Genomic DNA, 10,286 nt, shown 5'->3' with positions numbered 1-10,286 from the left:
AAAAGGCCAGGCAGTGGTGCTACACGGCTTTAATCCCAGCACTTGGGAAGCAGAGGCAGGTAGATTTCTGAGTTTGAGGCCAACCTGGTCTACAGAGTGAGTTCCAGGATAGCCAGGGCTAAACAGAGAAACCCTGTTGGGGGTGTCGGGGGGAGAAAGAAAGAAAAGAAAAATCCAGACATCTAGTCGTGGAAACTGTAGTATACCACAGTGTGTCACATAGTATACCCTTTTGTCCACAACTTTTTCCTTGCAAGCGTTCATTGCAATGAGCCTCTGGCTTCTGCTATTCTGCTACACTATCAATACTGAACCCTCACTGGGACCCCTCTCAGATATCCTGCTGTTGCTCTGTGTCATAGCGATCCTGTAGCTTTCGATCTGTAGGACTGGCCCTTTCACATGCTCCAGCAGATCATAGGTGGGGTGGGCCAACTCAAAGCCTTGGATCTGGGCCCAGGAAGTAGCTGAGTTGGTCAGCCTGCCAGCCCCTTGTACCACCACCAGAGTGAGCTCTTCAGTACTGCCTCAGGTAGCCCCCCCAATGCCACAGCCAACAAGAGGCAGGTTCAGCTCTCATCTCTTGTCCTCAAGGATGACTCAACTGTGCCTTCGCCACCACAGCTAGCTCTACTGTGCTGCCCAGGCCAGGGGCAGGACCCACTCACCTAAGTGCTACAGCTGGTGGGGGGCAGGGCCAGCTCTCCCACCTACTGCAGGTAGAGAGGGGTGGGATGGGGGAAGGCATCTCTCCCTTGCCCACTACAATCCACAGCAGACAAGGTGCAGGGCCTTCTGTGCTCACGTCCTCAGGGCTAGCTTACCTGGTCCCTTGCCATCAAGGTCAGCTCTACTATGTTGCCCCGGCAAGGGGCAGGGCCAGCTCAGCACAGTGCCTCAGGTGGCAGTCCAGACCAGGGACATATGCATGGCCTTTGGTGGTAACAAAACCTGGGACATCAGCACAGATCTGGCTGCCCATAGGGCCTCAGATTCAGACATATAGACCCCGGCAGCAGCATGGGTCCAGATGTCCCTTGGCATCAAGTGGCAGTGCAGCCATTCAGATTAGCATGTCACCCCTCCCCCTGAAAGCAAGCCCCTCAGATAATCCACTCGGTTTCTGGTGGCAGCCCAGACCACTGACATCCACTTTGCCTTTGATGGTAATTCAGGTCCCAAACGTATTGACATAGACTGCAGCTACAGCTGCAGCAGGACCAGGAGCCCAGACATGGCCCTTTGGGGACAGCCACAGCCAGGACCTCAGCATGGCCTCCTCATATCCCCCTTCAAGTCCCCAGTTCCACCTTTCTCCACAGTGTATGGACCCCTCAGCTTGGTTTTCTCCTCCTCTTTCCCATCTCCCCATCGCACATTCACCCATCATGGTGATACCCACAGCAGGTACTTGGGTGTCCTTTTTCAGGCCTCCCCCAACACTTTTTTTTTAATTAAGTAATGTTATATATTTGCGGGATTCACTCTAGAGCCATATGTGGTGGCACATAACTGCAATCTCAGCAGGGGTGGGGGGAGGTGAAAACAGGAAGATCAAGATCTGGGAGTTCAAGGCCAGTGCCAGCTACAGAGCAAGTTTGAGGCCAGTCTGGGCTGCATGTGACCTTGTCTCAGAACAAGATAACGACAAATAGGTAGATACAATTTTTTAAAAAAATCATTCTAGAGAAATGGTCCTTCACCTGTAGGTATTCTCCCCTGGACAGCCCTTTTTGACACAGGGTTCATCTAAGCTAAAAGGCTAGAAAACTGGATTTTTCTAAAGTGACCACTCCCCATTGCCAATTTCACTTCAGTTTTTCTTTCTGCATGCCCCCTTTTCCCCTGTCCTCTCCCCCAGCATCTTAGGATCCTCTAAAGCTAAACCGTAAACGGACCCAATTGAGTAACTGCTGTTTTTAGTTGAGAGGAGGAGTGTTAGTTTAAAGATGCTATTCTGACCCCCTTCCTTAAAGCCTGACCTCTGTCCTAACTCGTCTTAAATCTGAGCCTAGACTCACGCAGGAAGAGGGGGGGTGATGGGTGAGGGTGAGTGAGGGAGGGCATCTCGCCCACTTACAATCCACAGCAGACAAGAGGCAGGGCCTTCTGTGCTCACGCCCTCGGGGCTTGCTTGCCCGCTGCCTTGCCATCAGGGTCAGCTATATTGGAATAAAGGTTACGGGCCTTTATTCTCAGCGCGTTTTCTAACAGCGCGTGCGACGTCAGGACTACAACCCGTTATGGGAATTCTGTGTGCACACAGACGTCCAAAACGATCCCGGCCCGCAAAGCGCGGTTCGGTTCCGGCCGCCAAAGGCGCTGTCTCCGTAGGCTGCGATCTGTCTCCGCCCCCCGCCCGCTCCCGCGTACTTAGCTGCGCAGGCGCGGCTTCGCGGATTGGCCGTACGCGGGAGCCGTCCTTCGGTGGCGGGTCCCGGCCGCGGGGCTGGCGGGCTGAGGGGAGGAAAGATGGCGGCAGCGGCGGCAGCTGGGGCGGCTTCTGGGCTGCCGGGTCCAGTGGCACAGGGATTGAAGGAGGCGTTGGTGGATACCCTCACCGGGATCCTGTCCCCTGTGCAGGAGGTGCGGGCGGCTGCAGAGGAGCAGATTAAGGTGCTGGAGGTGACAGAGGGTGAGTGAGGCGGGACCGTCACGAGGATGGCTCAGACCAGGGCCGGCCGCACAGTCCGCTGACCGCAGGGATTTGGGGATCCGGAGCCAGGGGAGAGGTGGGCGTCAGGAGTGGACCAGGAAACGTGGGGGTGGGGGTGCCGCTGGTGGCTGGGAAAGTCCTAGAAGAAGGGTGGCGCGTCTGAAAGGAAAGGGTCGGGGGAGGTGGAGCCTTAGCCAGGGATGAGGTGGGGGAAGACTTGAAAAGATAGAGAGAGTGGCTGGGTTCTGCAGAGGACAGAGATGGAGTTCGACGTGGATTGCTGTCGGTGTCGCGCAATCTAGATGATATCTGAGCCCAAGACAAGGTCTTTTTGCGGTTTTCTTCCCCAGCTCGGTTGTAGTGGGATCAGGGAAGGGAGCTAGAGAAGAGCGAGAGCTAAGGCCCTTAAGAAGGCGGCCACCATCAAACAAGTTTCTGCATCAGACTTTTAAATCTGGCTGGTTGTTCAGACACCTCACGTTTTCCTAGAAATCTACTCAATACGATGCATACGATGCTTCACTTTCCCGACCATGCTTCCCGTTTTTATTTTTCTTTTAAAGACTTATTGGCAATTATTAAATATTGTGCATTTCTATGTTCAGGAACCGATCTTCCTTTGTTTTAGATTCTTTGTTCTCATCCTCCCGTTATGTTCTTTAAAGTGTTAGAGGGGGAAAAAAAACTACTAGTTTGACGTTTTCTTTTAATTTTCTGTTCAGTGGGCTTTCAGCAGGCCTATTTTACAAAGAACAGGAATAAAAAGGGTGAAATCTCCTTGGTCTTTATGTAAGAAACATCTGATTCGCAATTCCAGGTCCTCGGAATCCCCAAGCTCAAGGGAATATTTCATCACTGCTCCTTAAACTTAGGCTTCTCCAGATATATGAGAGATTGTTTCCATATTTGACCAACCACCCTCAAAGCCTTGAGTTAGTGCTCCTGCGGGACTTATTTTTATTGAGAAGAAATGGATGTGGCTGAGGAGCCTTCCTTGAATTTGGTTTTTATATTCTCTTTTATGACCAACTATTGAAGGAAAGTTTCCTTCTGTTGGGACTATTGGGATTCGGGATCAAATAGGTTAGGGACTATTTTGAAAGGCCAGGTTTAGTTTTATAACATACCAGACTCTCTTAAGAGAAGGAACCATGGGTGGGAGAAAGCTATGGGAATGCAGCACATAACTTGTCCTGAGGTTTCTAGATCAAATTCCTTGACTCTACAGTTCATGCCTCTGCCTCCCTCAGTAGAGACAAAGAATGCTGATAGGCAGAAATCTTACTGAGTTTAACTTGCTACTTGCATTTAGTTGCTGGTCTGATGCAAGCCATCCTTAATTAAACCTTCCATGAATGATACCTAGTGTTTGAGCTAACCCCCAAATGTATGGCTGACACCTTGCTCTGAAAGGGAGGCTTATGTTTAAGCTGTACAATAGCTCCAGTCTTGCTCTGATTTCTTCTTCAGCTCGAGCCAGATGCTCTGGCCTCATCTAGAGCAAAACCACTCACAAAGTTCTTGAGATCGTTTTGAAGTTCTTGTCACTTACCCTTGCCATCCCTTGGAGTCTTGAAATCAAAAGTACAGAATTTCGATCTAGTCACTGATGAGTAAATTGATAAAGGCTACCTCAATTCTCCCTCCTGTCCCCATAACCTACTGATAATGTGTGAGTGGCATGCTGAGAGGCAGGGGCAAGCCCTGATACAGTAACTTAGGAATGGCGGCCTGGTGGTGAGGCATATGACTCAAGTATAGAATGTGGTTACAGAATTGGATCAAGCCTGGAGTTGAATATAGTCTATTGGTATATTGGGCTCCTCGGTAGCTTTAAAATACTGTTGTCCCTTTCTGTACCTGTTTTTACTTAGAGGATAGTGGTTCATTCCTTAAGAGTCTATTCCGGGAATGGTCTTTACCAGTAATCTCTCCCATTGGGTCCTGAGCATCTCCAATTTTACATACTGGCTAACACTCTGAGATACTTTCTAAAGGTAAGTTAACAGCTTCGTTAGTTAGCTGTAGCCCTTCTTTATATGAAACGACAGCACCTGGTCCCCTTAGGAGGATTCACATGCTTGTTAGTCTTGGATTGTGAGGAAATTGTTCCTGTAATGAAAAGGCCCCATGGGCCAAAATTAGGATCCTTTCTTACAAATGAGTGAATAAATGATTTGTGTCCTTGGAATTGCTTTTCAGTTCTAGTTTTATTCCAGAAGTATGAGCCTAGTTTTCTGGTCATTTAAAACATATTTCTTAAAACCTGAAGTTAATGAGAGTTGGTAGATTTTTTTGGTTGGTTTGGTTTGGTTTGGTTTGGTTTTTCGAGACAGGGTTTCTCTGTCTCTGTGTAGCTCTGGCTGTCCTGGAACTCACTCTGTAGACCAGGCTGCCCTCGAACTCAGAAATCCGCCTGCCTCTGCCTCCCAAGTGCTGGGATTAAAGGTGTGCACCACCACCACCCGGCTGAGAGTTGGTATCTTATTTTTGTGTTTTGGTAATTTTCTTTTCTGTGTCAGTAGAGCACAGGATCAAGTAACTTATTAGATCTAGTCCCTCCACCCTCTCAAATAGCCACACTGTGAGCCATTTGCCATTGTGAACTATGTGGCACATAAGCACAGGACACCGTACCCACGTGGATTAGAAGATTTTAGGGGTTTTTTTGTTTTGTTTTGTTTTGTTTTTTTCCTAGACACAGGTTTAGCCCTGGCTATCCCTGAACTAACTCTGTAGACCAAGCTGGCCTTGAACTCAGAGAGAGATCCACCTGCCTCTGCCTTTGTCTCTCTGTCTCCCAAATGCTTGGACTAAAGACGTACTCCACCATTGCAAGTTGTGTGACTTGTTATTTTTGCCAGAAAGTTGTGTACCTTTCTTGGTTGCCAGCTGATGAGCTCTGCCCTTGACCTCTAACTTGTGGGAAGGCACATCGATTGTTACCTCTTAGAGGGTAGGGCAAGAAAGGACGCAGCTCTGACCACAGTATATCAGAAGTAGAATTTTCCCTCTAGTGTGGAGGGTTGAATTTGGGGCCTTGTGTACTCTAGGCAAGTATTCTGCTACCTAGTTACATCCCCAATCCTATAGATGAGATTCAAATAAGTACTTCTCTTAAGAGCAAAAGTCACACCCAGATCATTCTTTTTTGTCTTCCAGCTGGTATTTTCATTATCAAATTTCGCATTATCCAAAATGAACACATATTCTTAGAAGCTAAAGAGCTGTGTGTGTGTGTCAGAGATCCAATCACTTCCTGCTGTATTGGCCTGATGTCCTAGACAGGTTTCTTGAACTCTTGCTCTTTCCCTTTTCCTAAGTACTGGGATCTAGGGGAGCCTGCAGACTTCACATAGTTAGAGCCTCGTAGTCACTCATAGAGGAGGAAATGCCATTAGTTTACCAGGGAGATGATGCCATTTAGACCTCACCTGTTGTCGCTGCAGCCCTGAGCTAAGGGGGAGTAAGGGGGAGCTGGAGAGTCTGGAGCTCCTGTGTGTGTGGTATTCAGCAGACAGTTGTCCCCTTTTTCTTAGGAGGATTGAGAGTTTGAGTTCGATTAGCAGAATTTGTAAAAAATTAGTTCTGCCCATATAGGGTAAAAGTAAAAGATTTTTTATTTATTAGCATGTTCTTGTAATTGTTTCATTAGTAGGGACGTATCAAGCATTCGTTGACATGGGCATTAGACAAGAGATGTGTAGATTACCAAAGGTCTCTTCACTCTGAATCTTAATGTTCTGTCAACAACAACAACTTCTACTACTACTACTACTACTACTACTACTACTACTACTACTACTACTACTTCTAATTCTTCTTCTTCCTCCTCCTCTTCCTCCCCTCTCCTCCCCCCTCCTCCCCTTCCCCTCCCTCTCCCTCTCCCTCTCCCTCTCCCTCTCCCTCTCCCTCTCCATCTTCCTTTTCCTTTTCTTTTTAAATTCACCTTATGGTAACACTACTTTCAGGCTCTTACTCTTTTTTGTTTGTTTGTTTGTTTGTTTTTTGTTTTTTTCAAGACAGGGTTTCTCTGTGTAGCCCTGGCTGTCCTGGAACTCACTCTGTAGACCAGGCTGGCCTCGAACTCAGAAATCCGTCTGCCTCTGCCTCCCAAGTGCTGGGATTAAAGGCGAGCGCCACCACCACCACCGCCTGGCTCAGGCTCTTACTCTCACTCCTGCTTCCTGCTTTCTTCTCTCTTGCCCTCTTGCTCCCCGCCCCCTCCGCCTCCCTTCCTCCCACCCCTCCACCTGGCCATGGCCGGCCTCTACTTCTCTACTCTCTCCCTCTTTCTGCCTTTCTACAATAAACGTCTTAAAACCAAAAAAAGAAAAGAAAAGAAAAGAAAGACCTACTTTCAAAATGTCACCTCTTTGTTTCTGGCATAGTGATGTTTTACTTCTTTCCTCTTTCACTTTCCTACTTTTCTTTAAGAAGCACATCCTAAGTGCTGGAATAAGTAACTTCCATGTACAGTCTTCTGTTCTCTTACTAGCATAGCTGAGATTTTTGTAAAAGTAACTAGGTTTAGACCTGTCTTTTTTTTCTCTTGCTACATATTTTTATCTGTTAGAAATGAATACACACGCACCCCCACTCACACACACACCATTTGCCCTTAACTAAGTTTTTTGTCTTTTTTCTTTTTCTTTCCTTCCTTTTTTGTCTTCTGTGCTTAGGGTTGAACCCAGGGCCTTATGTATTCTAGCCAGGCATGCATCCCACCACTGAGCTATAGCCCCAGCCCGTCTTTTCTGCCTTGCTCCCCTGAGAACACCTGGCTTCTCTCCGTCTCCCACCATTGCATCGACCACGGGATGTGGATGATTCCCTGGCATTCAGATGCTGCCCAGTTATGTATGACGATTTTCCCATCTTAGATGCCTAGAGAGTTGATCCTTCTGGCTGGAAATGCTTTCTGGTTCTCATGGGCACTTTTCTGGCTTTCTTACAGTATAGCATAAGCACTGTCCACCTGCGAAGGGCACCCCGCAAGGATCCAGACGCACTCCTGGGCATGTGGCGGGCACTGAACCGAGCGGAAGGCGGCCACGCTCGGAAAAAGGCCAGTGGTAGAGTTTTCTTTTCCCTTTAAGCTATGGTTTTGTGGTGGTTACCTATCCCATGAGAGACAGGGGGCTTCTCCAGAGTGCTGCTTAAAACTTCCCTCCAGATGTTCTCTTTCACAGTTCTCCGAAAAGGCACTGGCAAATCTTAAGTCTCTCTCAGAGCCCCTTAAGAGCAGGAGTGTGCATTTCTTAACTTCTCCTTTATCCTCCCTGCCCTCTTTTACATTTCTTCTTCTAAGCCAAAGGATTTGTTGCCAAATAGGACAAGAGAAAGTAGGGCCAAGATCACCAGCAAGGGAGAACAAACACCCAAAGACTAGAAAATAAGACTAGAGAGTCAGAGAAGGTGGAAGGTTCCTTAGAAAGCTCAGGGTGTCACCAGCAAGGGAGAACAAACACCCAAAGACTAGAAAATGAGACTAGAGAGTCAGAGAAGGCGGAAGGTTCCTTAGAAAGCTCAGGGTGTCTGTCTGGAGTGGAGGCACATGGCAAAGTCAGGTGAAAAAAATCTCGATTAACCAAAGAAGGCTGTCCCTGTTCCACCTTAAAGGGAGCTAAGGGGAAGCAGGTTTCCTGACAAAATGGCTCTAGGAATTCCTATAGCTAGCTCTCAAAGCAGTGTTCTTTGGTTCAGTGTCTGAGATTGAATCTTCGTTGAATCTGAATTAGTCTCTTCCTAGCAGAAGTCCAGTGTACGTGTCTCTTGTGTTCTCTCCCCTTTCATTACGATGGTTTTTTTAAACAGATATACTTAGTTGTTCTTTTTTTTTTTTTTTTTTTTTTTTTTTTTTCAAGAGTTACTGTATAGATTCTGTTAGTACAAGTTTCAACTGCGGTTCCATACTACCTTAGATGGGGTTCTCTGCCCTGGGACAGAAGTCAGCCTGTGAAGAAACACCTGTGTTGATCCTGGTTGCAAGGTCACAACCAGTGACCTCAACTGCTATTTGTTTGTTTGCTCTTTTGATCACACTCTCAATTTCAAACAAACTGTCATTCTCTACTTTAGTCTTATAGCAGACTTCTTTATCAATACCATACCACCATTGTCATTGAAAACAGTCCTTCATCAACTTTATGTGTAAGTTACAGTTTTTAGTACGATACTTTTCTCAGAGCTATGCAGTTTAGGCAGAAAGTTCCTTTCTTATAGCCCATTATCACCTCCTGCAAATTAGTTTTTGTTTTTGTTTTTGTTTTTGTCTTTAAAATGTGAAGCTTAGCCGGGCAGTGGTGGCGCGAGCCTTCAATCCCAGCACTTAGGAGGCAGAGGCAGGCGGATTTCTGAGTTCGAGGCCAGCCTGGTATACAGAGTGAGTTCCAGGACAGCCAAGGCTATACAGAGAAACCCTGTCTTGAAAAACAAACAAACAAAAAAAAGTGAAGCTTAATGATTTAGAAATTCTGGGAACTTAGAGAAGAGAATGTGTTCTGTCTATTCTGTTTTAATCCTGTCTTAATTAGCTAAGTTAGTCTGCAAGTCGTCTTGCCCAGGAGACTCTTAAAACAGGCATTCGTATTCGTTGAACTTTCAACCTTCTCTCTTAGGTGAAGGAAATAAACTTTTATAGAAAATTCATCTTAAAATATGTGTAGGTGGAGACTCTTGGCTGGCTTGCTCTTAGGCCCTTCATATAGATCTTAAGCATAGGCTAATCTCTGTTCTCGACATCCTCTACTGTCGAGCTGCTGAGTGGAGCGGGAGATGTGTCTTTGCTAGGTTACAGACATGGTTTCCTTAGGACAGTGGCAGAGAAGCTCCCGGCGGTATGACCATCACTAGAGGGCTGCTTCCTCCCGGCACAGACACCAAAAAGCTCTCATGGAAGCCTCTCTGGAAAGCAGTCTTGACATTCTGCAGTCAGTGACCCAGACCTGTGTGCAGTGTTCCGGGGTACTCTGCTCGGTCTTCTGCTTGGCTCCTGTGTGGACTGGTGATGGGAGATGTGGATGTGGCTCCTTTCCCTTCCTTAATCCTCATCGTCACACTGTGAACATCGGGGTTCTCATTGGAAGGATGACCGTTCAAATTTATTCACACTTTAGAGTTTAAACTAAATTTCAAAACCTTCTCCAGAAGTCAGTATCTTTTCATGCTGTATGATTGAATATTTTGCTTATTTTTTTGCCTCATTCTAGTTTGTCCCTATGAGAATGATACAAAAATTAAGCTTTTGCTAGGAACTTTTAAAACCCACATAAATGTTATTTAAATAGCACCATAAAAGAAAGTTCTGTGTGTTCCAAGTAGCTTATGACTATGTCTGTGTGTCACTCTGAGGGAAGCTGCACGAGACACACTAGAACCGATGGCTGTGTCCAGGGACACCAAGACCGTGTAGGTTGAAGGCGTGAGGTTAATGTTCTAAGTATCTGAATTGCAAGTGTCGGTGCCTTTCCTAGAAGTATTCCTTCTCCTTTCTTCCTATTTATCTATTCATTTATGGAGATGGGACTTGTGCCAGGCTTGTATATAGAGATCAGAAAAGAACTTGTTGGGGTAGGTTCTCTCCTAGCCACGTGGGTTCCAGGGATCACATTCAGGCATCACTTGTTGG

At 46.8% G+C, this 10,286-nt stretch overlaps 1 protein-coding gene across 3 annotated transcripts in view; it reads left to right on the top strand.

Moving 5' to 3' along the window:
* Nucleotides 1-2,467: 2,467 nt before the first annotated feature.
* Ipo9 (importin 9) overlaps nucleotides 2,468-10,286 on the top strand; it is a 53,331-nt gene continuing 45,512 nt past the window's right edge. The window contains exon 1 of one of the 3 annotated variants that reach the window (XM_031383722.1): nucleotides 2,468-2,635. In XM_031383722.1, the coding sequence (XP_031239582.1) occupies nucleotides 2,473-2,635 (163 nt within the window). In that variant the 5' untranslated portion in view covers nucleotides 2,468-2,472. Of the gene's footprint in view, nucleotides 2,636-7,620; nucleotides 7,732-10,286 lie in introns of those variants that run through there. The other 2 variants (XM_031383731.1, XM_031383734.1) reach the window with 2 other exon arrangements.

The sequence above is a fragment of the Mastomys coucha genome, unplaced genomic scaffold, assembly GCF_008632895.1.
Source record: "Mastomys coucha isolate ucsf_1 unplaced genomic scaffold, UCSF_Mcou_1 pScaffold1, whole genome shotgun sequence".
NCBI lineage: Eukaryota > Metazoa > Chordata > Mammalia > Rodentia > Muridae > Mastomys > Mastomys coucha.
Note: the sequence above shows the minus strand (reverse complement) of the source record. Positions and strands in the feature narration are given on the sequence as shown.